This window comes from Gopherus flavomarginatus, chromosome 12 (assembly GCF_025201925.1).
Source record: "Gopherus flavomarginatus isolate rGopFla2 chromosome 12, rGopFla2.mat.asm, whole genome shotgun sequence".
In the NCBI taxonomy this organism is placed as follows: domain Eukaryota; kingdom Metazoa; phylum Chordata; order Testudines; family Testudinidae; genus Gopherus; species Gopherus flavomarginatus.
The window spans coordinates 49,422,452-49,447,266 of NC_066628.1; the positions used below are offsets into that span (position 1 = coordinate 49,422,452).

General features: G+C 49.6%; 1 protein-coding gene across 1 annotated transcript; it reads left to right on the forward strand.

The window, feature by feature from the left end:
* The first annotated feature begins 16,746 nt into the window (after positions 1-16,746).
* On the forward strand, positions 16,747-24,369 carry RPL38 (ribosomal protein L38). Its single transcript, XM_050920836.1, has 5 exons — positions 16,747-16,790; positions 17,002-17,035; positions 17,294-17,354; positions 20,128-20,250; positions 24,291-24,369. Exons 2-5 carry the CDS (start codon positions 17,033-17,035, stop codon positions 24,314-24,316), a joined length of 213 nt encoding a protein of 70 aa, XP_050776793.1. The 5' UTR covers positions 16,747-16,790; positions 17,002-17,032; the 3' UTR covers positions 24,317-24,369.
* Positions 24,370-24,815: the final 446 nt, after the last annotated feature.

Consider the following 24,815-nt stretch of genomic DNA (forward strand, 5'->3'; position numbering starts at 1 on the left):
CTGCAGCCTGGGCGTTAGAAGCAGCTTCCTGCCAGGGCTGGCTGCAGGTGGGCGCGCTCACTCCTTACAGCACTGATCTTCACAGTCCCTGCTGGGGCTGCACTTGTCAGGCTGTGACTATGAAATTCCTTGTTAGCAAACGAGGCTCATCTCAGTCTCGTTAAGATGAGGGATGGCCGCGCCATTGTGTCTCTCTTTTCCCTGGAGGGATGGGTCTGTGGGCCTCTCTGGCCCCATGGAGACGCCCATGGTGACGCCCATGGCGTCCTCGGCTCTGGAGACAGGCCTCTGGCCCAGGTGGCGGCCGAGGTACCTGGGCAAAATGGCAGAGCTGGGGTCAGGCTAGGCGGGGCGTAGGGTCTCCCCCATAATCTCCCCCATGGTGACTCAGAGCACTGACCACAGGGCCAACACCATCAGTGCCGTTGGTCTCCTCCTTTCACTCTTGCCGGCCTCCTCCACCCCCAGGGCAGTGATCTCTCCAGTTGCCTCCCACCCCAACCCCCTACCGCCTCAGCCTCTTCCCCAAGCTCTTCTCCACCCTGTACCCCAGTCCTGGAAAGGTGCAAGCTCCCTGCCTGCCCGGCTGGACCTCCACACCCGTGGCTGATGGCTGGCAGGTGTGACCCAGTTCTGCCCTCCCCACTTCCCGAGTCTCAACCCCGCCCCCAACCCCTCCGTTAGCTCCCAGCTCATGCTTCCAACATCCAGCCCAGCTCCATTCCCAGCTTGCGCCTGGTGACGGCAGCTACGAGCGGGCGGGGGAGGGGTGCTCCAGCTTTAGCACCAACTGGGGGGCTCCTGGGGCTCCATCCTGGCACACTCCAAATTCCCATGTGCCAGCACTGGGAGCTCTCCAAGGGCCAGAGCAAGACAGATGGTCTCAGCCTCCCAGGTCGCCAGGGAAATGTGGGTCTGAGAGCCGTCTCTGGGTCTAAGCTGTGGGGTGGAAGGGAGACATCCCAGCTCATCCTCCGGACCGCCATTCTCCTGCTACATTTCCCACTCCCCTGCCCCTGCACTGGCTCCAAGCGCATGCCCCTTGGTGAAGGTCTCTGCTGAGTGAAGTGATAACAGCCCATCCCCATGGTTAATGGGCTGTAAGCCAGTCCCCATGCGAGGCCACTGGATATTATCCTGAGCCGGGGAGCTGGATTATTGCCTCATAAAACAGCGTGAGGGCTCCAGTTATTGCTCTCCTGCTACAAGCTCTTAAAAATAATCAGGAAGCTGCTGAGTGACAGTAGAGAATGAGTGGGGTGGAGCAAAGACAGAGAAACTAACAGCCAAACAAATTGTAAGTTGGAAGCCTGGCAAACAATCCATGGGGCTGCTGGACGATCGAGATGCTAACAGTGCACTCAAGGAAGACAAGACCGTTGGGATGAAGCTAAATGAATTCTTTGCATCGGTCTTCACTGTGGTGGATGTGTGAGAGATTCCCAGGCCTGAGCCATTCTTCATAGGTGACAAATCTGAGGAGTTGTCGCAGATTGAGGTGTCAGTAGAGGAGGTTTTGGAACAAACTGATAAATTTAACAGTGATAAATCACCAGGGCCAGACTGTATTCACCCAAGAGTTCTGAACGACCTCAAATATGAAATTGCAGAACTACTAACTGTGATATGTAACCTATCACTTAAATCAGCCTCTGTACCAGATGACTGGACGGTAATTAACTGTAAGACTCATTTTTAAAAAAGGTTTCAGAAGCAATCCTGATAGTTGCAGGCCAGTGAGCCTAACTTCAGTACCAGGCAAATTGGTTGAACTATCATAACAGAATTGTAAGACATAAATAAACATGATGTGTTGGGGAAGCCAACATGGCTTTTGTAAAGAAAAATCATGCCTCACCAATCTATTAGAATTCTTTGAGGGAATCAACAAACATAAGGACAAGGATGATCCAGTGGATACTGTGTACGTGGCCTTTCAGAAAGCCTTTGACAAAGTCCCTCATCAGAGTGGCGGCTGCCGGCTGAGGCTTTGAAGGCAGCAGCACAGAAGTAAGGTGGCCATACCACAATCACCCTACAATAACCTTGCGAACCCCCACCCTCTCCACTGTGGACCCACAGTTACAACGTGGTGACATTTCAGATTTAAATATCTGAAATCATGAAATTTACTATTTTTAAAATTCTATGACCGGGAAATTGACCAAAATGGACCGTGAATTTGGTAGGGCCCTATTGATAAATGCAAAGTAATGCCCATTGGAAAACATAATCCCAACTGTACAGACAAAATGACGGTGGTCTAAATTAGCTGTTACCACCCAAGAAAAAGATCTTGGTGTCATTGTGGATAATTATCTGAAAACAGCCATTCAGTGTGCAGTGACAGTCAAAAAAGCAAACAGAACGTTGGGAATCATTAAGAAAGGGATCGCTAATAAGACATAAAATATCATTATGCCACTATATAAATCCCTGGTACGCCCACATCTTGAATACTGCCTGCAGTTCTGGTTGCCCCATCTCAAAAAAGATATATTGGAAAGAGTACAGAGAAGGGCAACAAAAGTGATTAGGGGGCCGGAACAGCTTCCAAACAAGGAGAGATTAAAAAGACTGGGACTATTCCGCTTAGAAAAGAGATGACTGAGGAGGGTATTATAGTGGTCTATAAAATCATGACTGATGTGGAGAAAGTGAGTATAGAAGTGTTATTTACTCCTTTTACATAACACATGAACCAGGGGTCACCCAATGAAATGAATAGGCAGCAGGTTTAAAACAAACATAAGGAAGTACTTCACACAACGCTCAGTCAACCTGTGGAACAACTTGCCAGGGGATGCTGTGAAAGCCAGAAGCATAACTGGGTTAAAAAACTAATTAGATAACTTCATGGAGGACAGGTCTCTCAGTGGCTATTAGCCAGGACAATCAGGGACGCAATCCCATGCTCTAGGTGCCCCTACATCTCTGACTGCCAGAAGCTGAGAATGGGCAACAGGGAATGGATCACTTGATGATTCCCTGTTCTGTTCATTCCCTCCGGGGCATCTAGCATTGGCCACTGTCAGAGACAAGATACTGGACTAGATGGACCATTGGTCTGATCCCAGTATGGCCGTTCTTATGTTCACATTTAACTTTGACTTTCAAAATATCCTCCCTGGGTTTTATGATTCCCCTCGAGACCCTGAAACGATGCCTCCAATTCTAGGTGCATGGGGAGTGTGGATAGAGGGTCTATTTGGAGGCAGTGTGCTCTAGTGCGCAGAACAATGGAGTGAGACTTAGGACCTAGGTTCTGTTCCCATTGATGTAGGGCAATGTCACCTCTCTCCACGCCTCAGTTTCCCCTTTGTCTATCTTGTCTATTTAGACTGTAAGCTGTTTGGGGCAGGGGCTCTCTCTTGCTAGGAGTCCCTGCAGCATAGGCACAAGGGGGCCTCGGTCTTGGTAGAATGAGAGTGGTAACAAGCTTTTAATCAATTACACCCCACGATGCCCTTCAAGTCCTCTCTTCCTGCTGTCCGCGGGTCTCTACCTTCTCCCTCAATGACTATGGCTACGATGTAGTCACGGGTAATTTTAGTAAAAGTTATGGACATGGCAATAAACAAAAATTCATGGCCCCGACCTGTCCATGACTTTTACTAAAAATACCTGTGATTAAACCTGGCGGGGGAGGCTGCTGGGGGGCATGGGGGCACTGCTGCTGAGGGGGTGCCCGGGGCCAGTGGCACCAGCTGCCGGGGGCTGTGGATTGTGGCTGCTCCGTCCATCTGTCCTGGGGACTGCTGCCGGGGACCGCTGGAGCAGCAGCTGGTGTGGCTGTGCTAGGGGCCACCTGAGCAGCTGGCCCTGGAGGCAGCTGCTTGGGCGGCCCTGGGCTCATCCACATTGGCCACTGCAAAAGTCAGGGAACCTGTGACTTCCACGACCTCCGTGACAGACACAGAGCCCTACTCTGGAATGTACTTCACCAGTGCCCTCTGTGCGTGTGTAACCCTTCTGCCCCTCTAGTTGGCAGCAACAAGGGCCGGGTTCAGTATCCAGGGGTTCCGTTTCAGTAACACAATGCATAACCGGCTCGAGCCCCCACCCAGTGACCTGGGACACTCACATACCACACCCCCCTGGGCGCCTCTAGGAGGCAATACTTCCCCTCTCGCAAGCACGGAGTCTGAGTGTAGCAAAATCTTTTTTAATAAAGGAAGGAATCAATGCGGCATCCCATTGGAGAAACACCACAAACAGGGTTATAACACAAACCATAAACAAAAACCCACCTCCAAGTACGTTTGGCACTGTCCTTTTTCCGCTTAGGGTTTTAAGTCCAATCACCCCAAAGTCCAACAACCCAAAAGTCTCTGGTCAATGCCACCCCAGAGTTCGAGAGTCTATCTGTAGAGGTCCCTCCCCCCAGCCTGGGTAGAAAGGGGCACCTTACGTGGTCCAGGGCCAACTGCCCTGCCTCTCCGTGGGTTCTGCTTCCGCCTTCTCCACGAACTGCTCCGCTTCACCAGCCGCTCCACTCTGCTCCTCCAGCCGTCCTCAGGAACTGCTCCGCTCCACCAGCTGCTCTGCTCCATGAGCTGCTCTGCAAAACTGCTCGGCTCTGCTCACTCTGTGGGCCGCTCCACCCGTCCCGCAGCTACTCCGCTCTGCCAGCCGCTCTGCTGCCACCAGCTGTTCCGTGATCCACTCCAGCCGTCCCCGCAACTGCTCCACTCCGCCAGCTGCTCTGTTCCACAGCATATCTTCAGGCTCCTCCACTAGCTAGCACAATGCTCAGTGCTCTCAGCTAAGTCATTTCAGCTTTTTTGTGATTTCAACTCTTAGTGATCTCAGCTCTTAGTGGGGGAGCCCCAGTACTAGTGCACCATTAGCCCAAAGTGCATTCAGCTCAGTAACCTGTATTTAGATTCTTGAGGGAATAAAAAAATCAACTCTGACATTCCACAGTGGAGAGAGGAGGGGGTGCAACTGGTGCTTCTGGCTCCACAAGGAGCCTGCACCACCAGGCACAGATACCTGTCCCCAGCCTCTCTACTTCACTGGGTTTGGAACCCATGACCCTTGTCTAGCAAGTACCACCCAACTGAGGGTGAGTCATTTGTCACCAAGCAGTCCCGCCGCTCAGCAATCTGGGATAGGGTAGGCGTGTCTATGCAAATAAACTCTCTGACATTCTTTCCACCAGATGTCAGGGTAGAGCTTATCCTGACTCTGCTTACATCCTTCCCCCAGCCAAGAATTTGTCGTCCCGACAAATCACATTCCCTACTATACCAACTTATTGGTCCCCTCCAAAAGGCATTAGATAGCCCACTTTAGCTTTCACAAACCTGTGTGCTAAATGTATAGGCTCCTCACTAATCACCCCAGGTGCATCGTAAGTTAACCGTTTCACTGGTCTTATTACCCTGTCTCGCCTATTAAGAATCTCTGTTGCTATGGTAGGGGGGACATCCTCTTGAGTGCCGGATGGGGAGGTTTCCTGTGAGTTCCCCTCAGATACTGGCATAGGCTCCTGCATTTCTAGTTCTAACAGTGGAGGGTCGCAGGTGCTCTGGACATCCTCCATCTGTATGTCACCATTGTCCAATAGCCTGTGTAAGTCATTACACGGGGGTCCCACCAGTGGCTCAGGGATGTCAGGAATGGGCCTAAATACTTCTGCCATAGGGTTTAGGGCGGAAGAGGATGTGCTCTCTTCTGATTCAGCGGATCGAGACTGAAATCTTGTCTTCATCCCAGGATACACCATGGTTGTGTCTTCCTCCTCAGACTCACTGTCAGATGTGCCGAGTAGGGGTAGGTTAGCTGCAGGAGGCCGGCTGTCCACATTGGAAGGCGGCTTTGGTACAGCACCTTTGTTCTGCCCAGTTGCCCTGTTGTGGTCCACCTCATAAGGGCTGCTTACCAATTCTCCCACAGGGAGCAAAAGGTTTCTATGCACGGTTTTGGTCTGCCCTGGACCCTCTTCAGGTTTTATCTTGTAGACCGGCAGGTCTCCTAGCTTTTCCATCACTAAGTAAGGTATTGCCTTCCATCTGTCAGCTATCTTGTGTTTGCCAGCAATACCCAAATTTCTCAGCAGGACTCTGTCCCCTGGCTGGAGCTCTTGCAGACGTACCCTAGCATCATATCGATGTTTGTTGCGGCCTGCATTCTTCTGAGCTGCAGATGTAGCTAAGTGATAAGCATCCCGCAGCTTTTCTCGTAGACGGGATAGATATTGCTGGTGAGTTTCATAGCTATCTCCATCCTCGGATACACCAAAGCACAAGTCTATGGGTAATCTTGGTTCACGCCCAAACATTAAGAGATATGGGGTGACTCCCGTAGCGTCGTTCTTTGTGGCGTTGTAGGCGTGCACTAGAAATGCGACATGTTGGCTCCAGGTTGCCTTCTGCTCTGGCCGCAAAGTCCCTAACATATCTAACAGGGTTCGGTTGAACCTCTCTGGCTGAGGGTCACCCTGTGGATGATAAGGCGTTGTCCTTGACTTTTTAATTCCTGCTATCCTCAGCACCTCCTTCAGAAGGTGACTCTCAAAGTCTCGTCCCTGATCCGAGTGTATCCGGGCTGGGAATCCATAAACTGAGAAATATTTTTCCCACAGTACTCGAGCGACGGTAGTGGCCTTCTGATCACGTGTGGGATATGCCTGCGCATATCGCGTGTAATGGTCGGTCACTACTAGGATGTTCCCAATATTCCTCTTGTCCACTTCTAAAGACAAGAAATCAATGCAAACCAGCTCCAGAGGTTTGTTGCTGGTGATGTTCTTCAGATATGCAGCCCTCGTGGGCAGAGTTTTCCTTTGCACACATCGCGCGCAGGTCTCACATTTCCGGCGAACATCTTCAGCCATCCGTGGCCAATAGAATCTACTGCGGATAAGTTCCAGGGTCCTCTCCATCCCTAAATGTCCAAAGTCATCATGCAGGGCCCTCATGGCCAGGGCTCTGTAATCTTTTGGCAGCACTAGTTGATTCCGTTGCTTTTGTAGAGGGTCTGTGGTCGTGCGGTGTAGCACTCCCTGAATCAGTTTTAGTTTGGTCCATTCTCTCAATAGTAGTTTGCCCTCTGGGGTAGGTGGGACAACCTCAGCTGGGCCTCGCCCCCCTCTTTTGGCAAGTAGTGTATCACGAATGTCAGCATCTTGTAGTTGGGCCTCTTGCCAGTCAGCCGTATTGAGCATGGGCAAGGGAGATTGGTCCAAAGCAATGTAGTTCACTGAAGCAGAAGGCACGCCTTCAGGGGGTAGGCCCAAAGCTTCAGCAACACATCCATGAAGGCTCTCATGGGCCTCCGGCTCTCGGCGACTCACACTGCAAATAGCTCTCACGCCATCCGTGGGTATCACAGCAACATCAGGTGCCTGCGGACGTCTGGACAAGGCATCTGCATCTACATTGCTCCTCCCTGATCGGTATTGAATGCTGAACTCATAGCTAGCCAAGGCGGCCACCCATCTCTGGCCTGTAGCATCCAATTTAGCACTTGTTAACACATAGGTCAGTGGGTTGTTGTCTGTCCACACCTGGAACTGAGCACCGTACAAGTAGTCTCGGAATTTCTCAGTGATGGCCCATTTCAAGGCCAAGAACTCCAGCTTGTGGATGGGGTAGCGAGTTTCACTGTCAGACAGTCCTCGGCTGGCAAAGGCTACCGGTTTGCGTTTGCCTTCCACTTCCTGATACAGTACTGCTCCCAGACCCTCCAAACTGGCATCAGTATGCAGGATAAACGGTTTGCTTGGGTCAGCAAAGACTAGGACGGGAGCATGAGTTAAGCGAGTAATGATTTCCCGAAAAGCTCTCTCACATCTTTCATCCCACCGCGGCCCAAATGGTTCGAAGGGGCCATAGTGTCTCTGCAAAGGTGGCTTTGGAGGCCTCCGCTTATTCTGGGTCTTAGATTTGTTCTTGTTGGACTGGTATCCCCTGGTAAGATCATTCAGAGGTTTTACAATCGTAGCATAGTTCTTCACAAATCTGCGGTAGTAACCACTAAATCCAAGAAACGTCTTGAGTTCTCTGTAGTTAATGGGACGTGGCCAGGTAGTGAGTGCTTCTATTTTATCGGGGTCAGTACTCACACCCTCTTGGGACACGATGTGACCTACATACTTCACTGAGGTTTGGCAGAACTGGCATTTATCAATTGAAAGCTTCAAACCGTATGCCTCCAACCTGTCGAGCACTTTAAGAAGTCTTTCTTCATGTTCCTCCAGGGTTCTTCCAAACACAATCAGGTCATCCAAGTAAACTAACACCTGCAGTAAATTCATGTCTCCCACGACTTTTTCCATAAGACGTTGAAATGTGGCAGGTGCTCCAGAAATCCCTTGGGGCATGCGTTCGAACTGATAAAACCCTAATGGGCAGATGAAGGCTGTCTTCTCCTTATCTTCTTCACCCAGAGGGATCTGGTAGTATCCACTCCGAAGATCCAACACAGAGAACCACTGACTACCCAGCAAACAGTCCAAGGCATCTTGTACTCGAGGCATGGTGTACTGATCAACCGTAGTGCGCCTGTTTAGGGTGCGGTAGTCAATACACATCCGGATTTTTCCACTCTTCTTACGAACGACCACAATGGGTGAGGCATAGGGGCTTCGTGACTCTGTGATGATACCATTTGCGATCAGCTCTTGAAGATGATGGCGCACGTCTTCCATCTCAGAGAGGGCAATCCTCCTAGACCTCTCCCTGAAGGGTCGGGGATCTTGTAGCCTGATATGGTGTTCCACTCCCTTTGCACATCCCACGTCCCACTCATGTAGTGAGAACACCTTGGATCTCTCGCAAAGCTTCTTCCTCAGGCGATCCTTCCACTCCTCAGACAGCGGTGAGTCCCCGAAGTCAAACTTCGCAGGATCTATCATTGGAACTTCAGCTTCACACTGGGGTCTCACAACGCTTTCAGGCTCAAAAATGTCTGCAATCTTCTGCCCTGGTTTTACAAACACATCACGGCGTGTTTCATTAGCAACCAGTATCGTCACATCCTCCTGGGCTTCAGCAGGTAGGGTTATGACTCCGCTGAGAACCAGCACTCCTTCTGGGAGCCCTCCCTTGGTTGGCTGCTCTACCACAGCTAATGTTTCCTTACTGCCTTTTAGGCAGGTACTCCTGACAATCACCTCCTTTTCTGACATGGCAGGCACCACTAAAGGGACCGGGCCCGCATACCTCAGTGCTCCGACTGGCAAATCAGGCATCACTTTTCTCGTGTCCTCAATTTTTCTGTAAGCCTCGGCACAGTGTGTGTGTATCACCAAGGTATTCAGATATTGGTCTCCTGCTTGCTGTCTGCAGTAATCGGCCAGTATCCTAAAGAGGCTGGAGTTGGTCCCTATTAGCACAGACACATCAGAGGCTCCTTTGGGGTCAGGGCATATTAAAGCAGCAGTGTCCACCTCCTGTCTTACCCCAGCAATCTCTTCTGGGAATTCCAGGTGTACTATGACATAGCCCTGATAAGGGTATTCATCCATGCTGAGGCCACACAGACCAATGCCAGTCAGTGGCTGTATGGGCAGGTGCCTAAGCATCTGTTGGTAGAATGACTGAAATATAATAGTCACTTGAGATCCAGTGTCAAGCACAGCTTTACACTCTGCCCCTTCAATCCTCACCATGACCTCTGCTCGAGGCCCTATCAGTCCTGCAGGGATCCCAGCTGGTTGGTCTCTTCTGGGGGAATCTTCAAATCCTCTAGGCCTAGATGGTCTCTGTCCCCGGACCTTCTGGCAGCTACTGGATCTCTCCCAACTGATCCTCAGCTTTTCATACACTAAGGAGGGGTTCTCTTCCTTATGGCAGTTAGCAGCACTGTGCCCATCCTGACCACACCGGTAGCAAAAGAAGTGTCCTTTCCCCATTCGGCGAGGTGGGACGGTGACTCTAGATACTGACTTCTCTATCATCACAGTCTGAGGCTCCTTATTCCGGGAAGTCTTAGCTTGGTCAATGATGCTTTGCAGCTCAGCTATCCGTTCTGTCAGGACCTGCATTTGTTGGGCAAGTTCCTCTGTGGTGCTCACCATCAGTACACTGGCCATTGGCGGTGGTGTCGTACTGGCTCGTTCCAATGTTTGGGCTTCCCAACACTTGCTGGCTGCCTGCCTTTCTTCTTCTTCCCTGACCTCCTTTATCAGCTGGGAGTAACTTGGGGGATGTTCCTGCCGTTCTCTTAGTCGGAGATGAAGTAGGATTGGGTTCCGATACTGAGTCCCTCTTACAACTTGAGCCAGTCTGGTCTGATCCATCTGCTCAGCAGTCACTGCTCCCCTCATAACAGCTCTCTGAAGTAGTCTCTCCAGCCTCTGTATGTAGGCTGAAATTTTCTCACCCCTTTGCTGTCGGGAATTAATGAATTTACAGTAACTGTCCTCAGGGCCCTCTACGCTCCCAAAGGTATTATCAAGGGCCTCTAGGCGGTCCTTCACACTGACCTCAGGGTCAGTGAGCTTCAGGGTGCGAATTACATCTAATGCTGGGCCACTAAGGCTCTCTATTAGACATCGTCGCTTTTCTACATCGGGTACGGCCCACTCCCGCAGCATTTCAGTAGTATGCTCCGACCAAAGTTCAAACTCCTCTTCCCCATCAAATAACCTTAACTTACGACAAGAGTTTGACGTAGCATAGGCCAACACAATCTTTTCCAATATATGCCCCAGTGCTTTTGCCCAATCATAGGCTGAGTCTGCCGCCCCTGAGCTAGAGGCTGCAGGACTGGGGCCCAACAAACCCGACATATTAGCCATTATACAAACAGTAGTTTCCTCAAAATATAAACATAATTATTTCCCAATACAGTGGAACACTCAACAAGTGCTTGCGAGGGGTACTGACCCAGGGATCCCGGACGAGCCCCCAAAAATGTAACCCTTCTGCCCCTCTAGTTGGCAGCAACAAGGGCCGGGTTCAGTATCCAGGGGTTCCGTTTCAGTAACACAATGCATAACCGGCTCGAGCCCCCACCCAGTGACCTGGGACACTCACATACCACACCCCCCTGGGCGCCTCTAGGAGGCAATACTTCCCCTCTCGCAAGCACGGAGTCTGAGTGTAGCAAAATCTTTTTAATAAAGGAAGGAATCAATGCGGCATCCCATTGGAGAAACACCACAAACAGGGTTATAACACAAACCATAAACAAAAACCCACCTCCAAGTACGTTTGGCACTGTCCTTTTTCCGCTTAGGGTTTTAAGTCCAATCACCCCAAAGTCCAACAACCCAAAAGTCTCTGGTCAATGCCACCCCAGAGTTCGAGAGTCTATCTGTAGAGGTCCCTCCCCCCAGCCTGGGTAGAAAGGGGCACCTTACGTGGTCCAGGGCCAACTGCCCTGCCTCTCCGTGGGTTCTGCTTCCGCCTTCTCCACGAACTGCTCCGCTTCACCAGCCGCTCCACTCTGCTCCTCCAGCCGTCCTCAGGAACTGCTCCACTCCACTAGCTGCTCTGCTCCATGAGCTGCTCTGCAAAACTGCTCGGCTCTGCTCACTCTGTGGGCCGCTCCACCCGTCCCGCAGCTACTCCGCTCTGCCAGCTGCTCTGCTGCCACCAGCTGTTCCGTGATCCACTCCAGCCGTCCCCGCAACTGCTCCACTCCGCCAGCTGCTCTGTTCCACAGCATATCTTCAGGCTCCCCCACTAGCTAGCACAATGCTCAGTGCTCTCAGCTCAGTCATTTCAGCTTTTTTGTGATTTCAACTCTTAGTGATCTCAGCTCTTGGTGGGGGAGCCCCCGTGCTAGTGCACCATTAGCCCAAAGTGCGTTCAGCTCAGTAACCTGTATTTAGATTCTTGAGGGAATAAAAAAATCAACTCTGACATTCCACAGTGGAGAGAGGAGGGGGTGCAACTGGTGCTTCTGGCTCCACAAGGAGCCTGCACCACCAGGCACAGATACCTGTCCCCAACCTCTCTACTTCACTGGGTTTGGAACCCATGACCCTTGTCTAGCAAGTACCACCCAACTGAGGGTGAGTCATTTGTCACCAAGCAGTCCCACCGCTCAGCAATCTGGGATAGGGTAGGCGTGTCTATGCAAATAAACTCTCTGACATTCTTTCCACCAGATGTCAGGGTAGAGCTTATCCTGACTCTGCTTACACGTGTAATACCAGACCTGCTCATTGTTGCCCTCTAGTGTCTGGTTTGCAAAGACGCTAAAAGCCCTGCTATTGGTATATTCTAGAATATCAGGCTGGAAGGGACCCTCAGACGTCATCTAGTCCAAACCCCTGCTCAAAGCAGGACCAATTTCCAACTAAATCATCCCAGCCAGGGCTCTGTCAAGCCGGGCCTTAAAAACCTCTAAGGAAGGAGATTCCACCACCTCCCTAGGGAACCCATTCCAGTGCTTCACCACCCTCCTAGTGAAAAATGGTTTTCCTAATATCCAACCTCGACCTCACCCACTGCAACGTGAGACCATTACCCCTTGTTCTGTCATCTGCCACCACTGAGAACAGCCGAACTCCATCCTCTTTGGAACCCCCTTTCAGGTAGTTGAAAGCAGCTATCAAATCCCCCCTCACTCTTCTCTTCTGCAGACTAAATAACCCCAGTTCCCTCAGCCTTTCCTCGTAAGCCATGTGCCCCAGCCCCGTGATCATATCCCACAGCAACGTTCTGGAGTCTCAAGTTCTCGGCGCCTGTGTTTTGGGGCAGCAGGCTCTAACGCTCCCCAGGCTGCTAGAACCCCTTAGGAGTGGCTCTCCCAGGCTCCGGTTTTGCCTGCCATGCTATAGCTAGAAGCAGGTGCTGTGAAACAGGACTTTACGCTGACAGGGACAGACTACGCTCAAGCCTGAGCTGCAACAGCCAGTGACCCTGTGGCGCTAATGCAATTTTTTTTCAATTTAAAGGGACTGTCCAATAAATAACAAGTCCTGGACTTTGGGCAGGTTCTGATGATTTATGGCCTTTAATTTCCCCCAATACTTACTCCTGTTCCCACTTCCCCTTTGGCATGGCAGGTGTTTATCTTCCTTTTTTTTTTTTAATTTGAAACATCCATCTGGTGATTCCGGTGATCGGAGAGTTTGCAATACTGAATGCATTAAAGCCCTGACAGCTCTATCGATTTCCTTTCTCCTGCTGCATAACATGAGATATATACCAGCAGATAGGCTGGCCCCTGCCCCATAGATGAAAGGGGCTGTCCCTTTCTGTAGATCTAATGGTCCTTCTCCCAGGCACATTTTGATAGATAGGAAAATTCTTTGTCCCTTAAAGTGAAGATGAATTCTTCTTCACTCCAGTATAATTCTCTTAGATCTGTAGAAACCTCCATTTAATTTATCTTCTGTCCCAGGCGGTAGATATTTACTAGGATTTGTAAGGAAGAGCCCAGAGGGGGAAAGCCCAGATGCTCTGGTGATTGGTATGGTAGAAAAACCACCGTGGGGATAAAAGTTCAGATCCAGATCCAGACTTCTCTAAAGCGGATCAGTTGGACTGACTGATTACAGGCAGAGCTGGGCTCCAGGGCTTCACGCAGACTGTAGAGAAGGGCTGGAGCAAAGCTCATGTCTAGATGCTGATCAGGGTCCAAAGCTCCTCTAAGCGGTTCCTTGCTGGTGTCTTGGGCTTGGTCTGTCTCTGTCATGTCATGGTCCAGTTTCCCGGCCCAAGGGGCTGCTCTGGCTTCCGTGCAGCTCACAGGGAGTCTTGTGGGGAGCTTGTGCTCTAGGGCTGGGGGAAACTTTGCTGCCAGTGTCCCAACTCACCTGACCCTTCAGCCCAGATTTCCAGCCTGACCCCCCCCCCTCCCCACACACACACACGGAGCTTTGTGTGTTTCATGATAAACACAAGCCTGTCTCTTGCCTTCCTCGGGCTGGCTGGGAGCAGAGAGGAGAAATCACTCCAGCAAAGCCTGAGCCCCCAAGCCAGAGCTTTCAATCTTCTCCGCCCTCTCGTCCAGGCTGTACAGTTTCTGACAGATGAGCTGTGGTCTCACAGCCCCGCTAGATTCTATTCCCAGCACTGACCTGCCCTGTGACCTCTGGGGGCCTCAGTTTCCTCACCTGAAGTCAGGGGGGAGATGAGACTTGCCTTTTTTTGTAAAGTGCTTTGAGATCAAAGGATGGAAACTGATGTAGAAGCAAAGTATTAGCAAAGTCACCCTCCCCTTCCCATAGCGATTGGAGGAGGGGAGATTGGGGGTTTGGAGGGAGCAGGTCACAGGGTCTCTCCAGATGCGTTAGAAGAAATACAGGTACAGCTGGAAGGGCAAGGAATTGTGAGTGAAGCCTCTGGACAGCTATTTTGGACACACACCCCTCCAAGCCCCCTGCAGTTCCTACTTATTCGTGACTCATTTGCTGGTGGCTGCTGAATCTGCCCATCCTGGGAGGGCTGGTTTCAGTAATGCATCCCCCAGAGGAGTGCAGAAGCAGCTTTTCAACAATGCAGCCTCACGGACATCAGACACTGTCAGTGAAGTGTCTGTTCCTTCCCCTCGTCCCTCGCCAATCCCCTCACAGCCAGCTGGACATGCGTGCCCCCCAGGAGTGAGGCTCCTAGCATTTCTAAATCCCAGAAAGCGGAGTCAGGGCAAGGGCGCTTAGAGAGAACCTCACACCCAGGAGAAATTCCTGCCGTGATCCCCTTGTTGGAGGATGTCACTTTCACAGCCGGGCACCTACTGTGTGCGTCAAACAGCCCCCTGGTCCTGTTGGCTTGCTATTACCCCATTCCCCTAAACGCCCAGCGAAGCACTAAACCCAAGAAATAAATCAACACTGCATTGCTGCCCTTAGCAAATGATCCAGCCTCCCCACGAGGCCCGGCCTGGCACGCCCCAGCCCGCAGCTGCTCTTTGGACAGCAGCAGAACGATGGATTGAGGATGTCGGGTGGAAGGAACCTGATGACTGTTCTGGACAAAGCAAGTCACGGCTGGGCAGTGCTGTTAGGAAGCGTTCACCTTTCCCAGGGTCATCACCCAATGCAATACCTGGAACGAGACTGCTTTGCTCTTTACATCGACTCTGTTTGTGCAAAGGTGCTAAAGCGTTGCTGAGGCTCCCTCCTGTGGATGAACTGTTCCATTACACCCCTAGCCCTGACACGCGGATCTTTAAAGGGGGCTCTGAGCAGAACAGCTTGGGGGACACGCAGGGAGACCAGATGTCCCAATTTTATAGGGATAGTCCCGATTTGGGGGGAATTTTCTTACATAGGCTCCTATTACCCCCCAGCCCCTGTCCCGGTTTTTCACACTTGCTGTCTGGTCATCCTACACGGTGGAGGGAGGGAACTAGTTGTGCCCAATCTAATGGATAAAGGAGGCCTGAAATATTTTCTGTTTTGAAAACTCCGCTGGTTCTCTGCCTTAGAAGTCAAAAGGAGACAATGGCACCACCAGACCTAACATGACGTTTGCCACCAACTCGGTCCTATAATCTATATTGCAGCAGCACCTAGGAGCAGCAGTCATGGACCAGGCTCCCATTGTGCCAGTTGCTGTACAAAAATAGATGGGCTCCACTTCTATGTTCTAAAACTTTCCCCTCCCCTTTGCTCTATTCATATTGTAAGCTCTTTGGGGCAGGGATTCTCTGATTCTGTCTGTCCAGTGCCTAGCACCATGGCATCCCATTCTCAGGTGGCCCCCAGGTACTGCCATACTTCCCTCTGATGACTTCAGATTAGTGAATTGAGCCTCGCTGCCACCATATGAAATAGGTGTCATTACCCCCATTTTACAGATGGGGAAACTGAGGCACCTAACAGGTGGATTTGACTTGTCCAAAATCACACAGTAAATCTGGAGTTTATCATAGAATCAGAATATCATGGTTGGAAGGGACCTCAGGAGGTCATGTAGTCCAACCCCCTGCTCAAAGCAGGACCAATTCCCCTGCTGAGAACAGAACCCAGGCTCCTTCTGTGGTTGCCTTAACCACAAAAAAGCATCCTCTCTCCTCTTGTCTCATGGAAACATAAGGCTGGAAGGGACCTCGAGAACTCATCAAGTCCCATCCTCTGAGCTGTGGCAGGACCAAGAACAGCTAGGCCATCCTTGACAGGTGTTTGTCCAACTGGTTTTGAAATGCTTCCAATGATGGGGACTCCAAGACCTCCCCTGGGAAGCTTATTCCAGAGCCTAACTACCCTCAGAGTTAGAAAGTGTTTCCTAACATCTAACACAAACTTGCCTTGTTGCAGATTAAGTCCATTGCTTCTTCTCCTACCTTCAGTGGACATGGAAAACAATTGATCCCCATCCCCTTTATAACAGCCCATAACATCCTGGAAGACCCCGATCCCAGCACTAAGCAAACAGAGGTTGTAACAGTCAGCCAAGGAACCGCAGTGCATGGCATTCAACTCTGTATTAACACAAATGTGGTCATGTCTGCAATGACCCCAAGCTGGGAGCTATGCACCACTACTAGGCACGGACTAACCAGCAATGGAAATATGATAAGGAACACACACACCCCAGCCCTGAGTTGTGAATTAATCGTTTATCATTAATTAAAATTAGTACACTTGTAATAACAATCTATAGCACTCTCATTAGCTATTCATGTCAATGAATACAGTAGCAGACACGCCACCAACACCCCCCTCACAAACACACAGTGTGAACCCTGTCTAAACCTAGGATCACAAATAAACAAGCACTTCTCTGACTAGCCACCCCTCCCTACCCAGCAGCGTTGCTGTAAGCGCCCTTCTGCGCCTTTTGTCTTCTCTCGGCACCCGTAGCCGCCTGGGTCCGGTCTAAGTGCCCGGATGCGGAAGTATTTGTTCCTTTTTAATCCTCGCGTCTGTGGCGGGCTGAGTGAGTGTCCGGGGGGTGCGCGGCTGGATCCGCCGGCATCCTCGGCGGGGCCGGGCGGGGGGGCCCGAGGACGGGATGAGGGACATGGGGGAGCGGGTGCGGGGCCAGGCGGGCGGGCCCGTGGGTGGGGCGGGGGCGAGGAGGGGCGAGCTTGGGGGTTTTAGCTTCCCCCCCCTCGCGCTGACGCCATCTTGGATTTTCTCTCCCGCAGGCAGCAGCTGCCAGGAGCCCGGACCGTCGCCATGGTGAGCCAGCACGTGGGGCGATGGGCGCCTGGGTCACGGGCCGGGCCCTGGGGGGACCCTGCGGCGTGGGGTGGGGGAGGGGAAATGTCTCTCCACATCTGCTCCGGGGACGTGGCTCCCCCCGAGCCCAGGAGGATGGGCACGGGGCAGAGGGGCTGGCAGTGTGTCCCTGGGGGGAGCCCGCAGACAGGCCCCCCCACTGCTCTCCAGGCTGCCCTGTGCTCAAGATGGTGAGTCTTTATTGTTGTTTATTTCCAGCCTCGCAAAATTGAAGAGATCAAAGACTTCCTGCTTACAGCCAGGAGAAAGGATGCCAAGTGTGAGTAGTGTGGGTTGCCCAGGTGCTGGGTGGAAGCCCCACATGGCTTCCATCTGTCTTAGAAACAGTTTTCTCCTGTTGAAGCGCTAAAGAGAGTTTTCTTCTGTAGACTTTGGAGGGAGGGAATCTCCTTACTATGGCGCAAACAGTGTGTGGGCCCCACAGTATGTCGGCTTACTTACGTGTTTATGGCCACATGGTTGCTGGGGAGGAATGTTGGGACTTAAACTCCTACAGCCTGTGACTACACGTTGTGTTGGTCAGGGGCTTGCCCACGGGACACAACTTCATGTCCAAGGGCAACTCTGTAGAGTCTAAGTTAGTTGACACGAGACCTACCAGGAATGACTGCTCAGTGTAGATCCTATTCAGCATCATTAAGGCCATGATTCTGTCCTGGATTCTGTGGCTTTCCAGCACCTCTGTGACTATTTCTGGGGCATAACTGGAGCAGATGGTTGGTTCCCTGGGGCTTCAGCCTCTTCCCTCAGGAACAGTGGTGGATGTGCTCTGTTTCTCTCACCCCCACCCCCGAGTGTTTTTAGTAAAAGTCAGGGGACAGGTCACGGGCTTCTGTGAATTTTTGTTTATTGCCCACAACCTGTCTGTGACTTTAACTAAAAATAACTGACAAAGTCTTATCTTATGTCTGCCACCAATGGGTAAATCCTCATCCTAGCAGGGGACAGAAACCTGACTCAGGTCTGGACCCACCCACTTCCACTTGTAACAAGCACAGGAGCTGTTCTTCCCCACAAGCCCAACACAAACGAATATGTTAATAACTTATCCAGTTGTTTAAGGTTACTATGTAATAGTATATGCATCAAGTAAAGATGCAGTTCTTGCTCTGAAGAGCTCTGTCTGAAAGTACTGGTTTCTCATTGGATTGGTACTTGACATGGTGACCTTGATTAAATGGTGTAAGATGGGGAGTGGGGCAGATTCTGGGGTTACAATAGTGTTCTCATACTTTCTGTTGAATGCTACAAAAATCATCAGCCAGGAATAGGCAATCACTAAGTAAATATAGCAGCATTTGAGCTTAAATAAAGTACTTAGAGGCTAATTGAAATGTCTGTTAGAGAGCCTGACTGTGGTTATACCAATATTAGTGTGTTGTTTTTTTCTTATAAACTGCGTTTTTGATTATTTTGTCATGACCCAAGTTCAGGACTCACTTCTCCTGCAAGAGCTGATGGTATGGGGCACTGTAAAGCGTGCAGCTCCTTTCCTTCGTGGGAGTGTGGTGAACAGGGACACACAACTTTGCACTTGGGTTTTGGCAAATAAGTGATGTTGGAAACTATCTGCAAATATAGCATGATCATGTTTCTTGTCAATTTCAATCTAGCCTTTCAGCCACAGATTTAATATCAAAAGCTTTTCATATTCTTTTGAAAGGGGCACCGTGAAATCACGCTTCTACCTGTAATTGTCATACCTGCTATTTGTTTCAGGTGGCACCTAAGATGACTATAATTGCAAAATGAGAAATGTCTCTTCAATTTGCTTTTAGCATTTGACAGTACTTTGTGGTTTCCCAGTGGTTCTCAAACTTTTTTACTGGTGACCTCTTTCACACAGCAAGCCTCTGGAACCCCCCCTTATAAATTAAAAACACTTTTTTAAAAAATATATATTTAACACAATTATAAATGCTGGAAGTGAAATGTGGAGGCTGATGGCCCACAAGCCCCACATAATGTCACGACCCAGTTTGAGAGCCCCATTTACACTGTTCCATTGTTTGTGTGGGTCTTGAACTGCAACAAAGAGGGAAAATACTTGAAAATAGGCTTTGTAAAGCCCATTATATGGGTGAGGTCATGATGTAGTATTTTTTTTTTAAAAAAGTATTGCAATCAGTTCTGGGTTCTGTAAACCTCCAATAGCTTCTGTAACGCGGAATTCTTGGGGCTTTTCCATACTCTGCTTCAAGAAAGGAGGCTAAGAAGCATAGTCTCATGTATTTGAAGGAACTGTCTAGTTAAATTGGTCCTAGAAGACACAGATGGAAAAAATGGTTTTAAAGCATCTTCTGCAGCCTTGGATATCTTAAATTGTATGTAAACATAGTGTTTGAGCTTTAAATGTTGTTTATGTGCAAAAAGACCATAATGGTAACTACAACCTGCTAGCACTCAGAGTTGTCTCACTGTTGGAATTTGGGGCACTATATATTTGAGTTCATTAAAGTAAGTTTTTTTTGCATTGGAGGACAATACCCTGAAATATGCAGCTGTTTGCTTTGTGAAACCCTCATGTGGTCTATCCTCTTTGCTGGTTGGAGTGAGTTAAATCCAGTGAAAACACTTCAGCTGCGGCTAACACACTGAGGCTTTTGAGCTGGATTTTCAATATGCCCCTTTATGTTGGCAATAGGGTGGCCAGGGTTAGATAGTCTTGAATTCAGCTCTGCCTCTCAAATATATAACTGGTGTGTAAGGCCTTATACTGGGAGGGCTACTTTTTTTCACTGGGTTGCTGGGACTTTCCTTGGCTGGCTGGCGTAGCTTGCAGCAGTTATTGTGTATGCAAGGCACTAGTGATGGAGATATACCTATCTCAGAGAGCTGGAAGGGACCCTGAAAGGTAATAGAGTCCAGCCCCCTGCCTTCACTAGCAGGACCAAGTACTGATTTTGGCCCAGATCCCTAAGTGGCCCCCTCAAGGATTGAACTCACAACCCTGGGTTTAGCAGGCCAATGCTCAAACCACTGAGCTATCCCTCTCCCTTTCGTGTGCTCACTCCAGCTTCTTTCTGCTTCAGCTGTCAAGATCAAGAAGAACAAAGACAATGTGAAATTTAAGGTGCGTTGCAGCCGGTACCTATACACTCTGGTCATCACAGACAAGGAAAAGGCTGAGAAATTGAAGCAATCCCTGCCACCAGGTAACTGAGTGTGGGGGTGGGTGTTCTGGATTTTGTATTGCACTTTTTCAGATCTTGAAGTACTTATAACCAGCCTCTTGTGTTATCTAGAGTTACCGGTGAGCTGGCACCCCTCTTTCATTGTGCCGTGAAGTGGGATAGGGGAGTGGAGGCTTTGTTTGCTCGACTTTGAGTCTGAGTCTATGACTTTTGAGAGCCTCACGCTGCTAGGCTGAACTGGGGGATGTGTGAAATGGCTCTTTCTGGGCATACAAGAGCTGCCCAAGAATACACGCATGTTAAAGTATGGAAGCACTACATTTTGGAGCACAGACCTTCGTTCTGGCTCACAGTTCATTCCACAGCTTGATGGGATCTGTACCCTGTGGGTAGTCACAGTATTCTACAGTACATGCAATAGAGGAGCAACAGACCCCACTCCTTTGGTCAACTTACAGTACACTACACCTGTACACCTCCCATGCATCATTTGAGAGCTTATTATGCCCCCTTTAAGATGGGGTATCAAGTGAAGCTGTCAAGTGCTGCTGTTACCATAGAAACGGATAAATGATGACCCCGTCAACGTGCTAAAATGAGTTTGAAATATTTGCATTCGTTTCTGTTAGTTTAATGACAGTGTGTATTATTTCAAGACATAAAATTTGAGTTTCTTTGACCTCAAAGCATCACAACAGTCTAAAGGCTAAAACAAATTTGGTACAGGTAATATTGAAATGTAATAGCGCTACTGACCTTTTTAGTCACATCATTATCATGTCATTCATCATCATGATCTCTGTCACGGTTGTGTAGGTTACAACAGTGTATGCAGGGAAAATTGTCCTGACTACAAAGAGTTGATTGTCTGGCAACTCTTATTGGTACAGGCACAAATAAGGTCTTGTTGAAGTGCAGATGTCATCGGGGCATTGGAGAATACAGGAAATAGTTCATCCACATTTTTTCCATCCATGTTGCAGTGGTGGTCCATTGTCTGTGCAGTGGCATCCAGAGCTTTGTTTGCCAAGAGGGTGTCTTGACATGCTCTTCAAAACTGCTGACGTGGGAGTTTGGCCAGTAACACTTCCTTTTTGATGGCTAGATTGAGGTGCAAGCAACTGAGGTCTTTGTGAGTCTCCTTTCTTTTTGCTCTGGTCATGCACTGCTACCAGCTTCTTCACTGCAGAAATTGCAGCTTGCCCATCTCTCTCCCAGTTTGGCAGGGTCTCTGAAGCAGTACACTCCGTTTGCTTTGACAACATTAAACAGATTTTTTCCCCTAATACAAAATATGGATGACTCACGGTCACATCCTGTTAATATGTGTACAGCAGAGGTCAGGAGGGAGTGTGTCAAGAGCTGCATGCACAGGTATGAGGTGGTGCTAGTAAGGGTGATTGTTTCAATCCACATGTTAACTGTGTGTTCCAGTTTTGGAAAGTAGCGAACAGCAAGGACCAAAATATCTGAATCGGGGACCTAATTACTACAGTTCCTTTGCACTGAGATACACAGGTCATATTGGCACATACACCATGCACAAGCTTCCTTATGAGTCCTGTACAAGCCTTAGGCTTCTGTAGCACCTCTGCAGGTGATGGACTTCACTGCTTCACTGTTGGAGAATCCTCCAGCAAGAGGGAGCGTGTGTGCTGCTGCGCACTCAGCTGCATATTCACAGAGTAATTTTACTAAGTGCCTGCTTGTTGCCTGCCATGTTTCTAAATCCTTTCCATGGAGGAGCAGGGTGTCTCCCTGTCATCTGGTAACTCCTGTATCCAACCTTGCATCCTGTCTGGCACTTTCTGCAGGTTTCACAGTTACTGTTGTATCTGTAAAAAACGTCAATTTATAGAATTATCTTTGTCAAATCCTTTTAGGGCCTGCCTCAAGTATTTAGCAGCCAAGTCATTGAATGTGTAATTTTCTGTAGCTGTGACTTGTGTGACAGCTGCAGCATCTCTGATGTACAGTGTGGGTTCTCTGTTGCACGCTCTCATCTCGTGGATTCTTTCAGCTTGAAGCCTTAATTCAGCTTTGTCAGTTCTCATTGTTCCATCAGCTTAGAAGAGGGACATAGGCACAGGTCCTATTGGGCAGCTGAGAACAGTTGCCATTGAAACATCATCCCTGCATTTGCTAAGGACAGGGCTCTGTGGAAAGCAATTTGTGGACTGACAACTGCAATGATTGTCCCTCCCTTGCTAGACTAGATGTCAGATTTCTTGGCTGGATTAAAGATGATGTGGATCCCATCAGAAATCAAGTGCACTGCTCTCAAATCTCTTCCTTTGTTCTTCATCAACATCTTTTGTTTTTCAGTAGACTCTTGACTGCATATAACATCTGATGTACCAATAGATATGTTGATAAGCACCTCTGGATGTGATTCAGGGTCAAATGGGTTTGTCGTTGTCACTGACACTGGTTAGTAAGAGCTGTAATATGATCTTTATCCTTCTTCAGTGCAGAGGCAAGGACTTGTTTGTGGACTTTGTTTTCACTACTAGTTCTTAGGTCATTTCTTTCTCTCATAGCTTTTGCATATTCATAATATGAATGTATCTATAACAGTAATGCTGACCTGTGCATAGCTTTTTAATTCAGTGACACCTAGTTTCTAAACCAGTGGTTCTCAACCTGTTTATCATTGTGGGCTGATTTTTTGGTACCACTGTTTGACTGTGCCTACCTCCTTAATGCACCATTTGGCAACCTCACATCACACCTCATCTACATATACATTAAAGAAGCTTCAAATGATATCCCGCAGGGGTGAGTGTAGGGTGGGTGCATTCAACTCCAAAAATAAGGCCTTTGTGCCTTAAACATCACCTCCATAGTGAGAGGTGCTGTGGGCAGGTTTGCCCTGTCTGTCTAATTTTGGTTCACTTTAATATCACTTGAACGCTATGCGTGTCCCATTGTCTTGGGAGCTTGCTGCTGCTGGCTGTGTATCCCCTATTCCTGGCAGTTCGCTGATCCTGGACTCTGGCAAAGCACAAAGGGAAGTGTCCAGCACTGCAGTTACTGGTTTCATGTGTCAGCGTAATGAAAGTGATGCTTTTTTAAAGAGAGATGCTATAATACAGGGCACTTGGAGGCTGACCACAGTGGTCATTGCAGAAAGTAATGGGCTTCAATTAAAAGGGTGAATGAGATTATACATATGGGGTAACCAGAGCCGAGAGGCAGTTGAGGCAGCAGCCCTAGTGCTCTCTACTAGTTCTTTGGGTGCTGATCTCTGCTGCTCTGGGAGTGCTCCTTCAGGAGCCCCTGGTGTCACATGCACTCATGGGCGGAGTGTTGAACTGCAAGTCCTGCCCTGAAGTGAATAATGGAGGGACCGTCCCATTCCCGTAGTGGAGAAGGAGGTAATTCCCTCTGCTACTAGGAGAGGCTCTGGTGTTGCCATAAGAACAGCCACACTGGGTCAGACCAAAGGTCCATCTAGCCCAGTATCCTGTCTCCCAATAGTGGCCAGTGCCAGGTGCCCCAGAGGAAATGAACAGAACAGGGAATCATCAAGTGATCCATCCCCTGTCGCCCATTCCCAGTTTCTGGCAAACAGGCTGAGGACGCCATCCCTGCCCATCCCATGGAGTTGCAGAGATCAGCAAAACCGTTCTTGCTGTGTCAGCCCAGTTCAAGTGGCATTTCGGTGCTGAATGCCAGGTGTGGGGCTAAGTGCCCTGCATTGGGCCAGCATTGGGGTTTGCTGCCCCTCCTACTGTATTAAAATCATGGAGTCTCTCCCAGTATTAATTCTGAAACAGAGTATCTGGCCCTAGCTGTGTAGCATCTGAGCAAATGCTCTTGCTTGGAAAACTGTGTGAGCAAGGTCTCAGGCCACCCTTTTCACAAGTCTGGAGGCTGTAGGCAGGCAGAGAAATCCACTCCTGCCCTTTCATTGGGGACTGCAGTCAGTTCAGCAGCTTGTCTCCAGGATGCAGTGCAACTGTTCCAGGGTTTCACGGCCAGACAAGCAGAAATAATGAGTAGGATCAGTCTCTCTCTAGCTACTCAACCTTTTTTCCTTTTCCCCTCCTTCTCTTTAGGTTTGGCTGTGAAGGAGCTGAAATGAACCAGTTGTGCCCAGAGCTTTTCACATGTAAGATAATAAATGAGGGAACTGTTCTTGCATGTCTGGCCTCTTTTTTCTGAAGGATGACGTGACCAATCTATTGCTGCTTATGTAGCTGCTCCAAAAGGAATGTCATCAAACGGGCAGGCTCTGTACCAGCTGAGCATGGCTAGAGTCCTCGTGCTACCCCAACCGGCAGTTTGGAGAAGCTGCAGGAGCCAGGCCTGTGCCACCTGTGCTCCACTGAAAGAGGTGGTAGCCCATGGCTTGCTGGCCAGTGATACATGGGTCACATGATGGGTCCGCCCCTCAGTCTATTCAGACGAAGTTATCAGCTGCCAAGTTATCAGCTGCCGTGTGATCTGCTTGGCGTTTATCAACAGTGTCCGAATGTGCTGGATCTCTGTTGCCCAGTGCAGCCGGCACTTCTCCTAGAAGTGAATAGAAATGTGGGAAATCACTGCTTGGCACCAATCTCAAACTTTGCCTATGGTACAAA

Coding starts and splice junctions, on each gene's coding strand:
- RPL38 (XM_050920836.1), top strand. Junction 17,355..20,127: donor CAGGAGAAAGGATGCCAAGT/GTGAGTAGTGTG, acceptor TTTCTGCTTCAG/CTGTCAAGATCAAGAAGAAC. Junction 20,251..24,290: donor GAAGCAATCCCTGCCACCAG/GTAACTGAGTGT, acceptor CCTTCTCTTTAG/GTTTGGCTGTGAAGGAGCTG.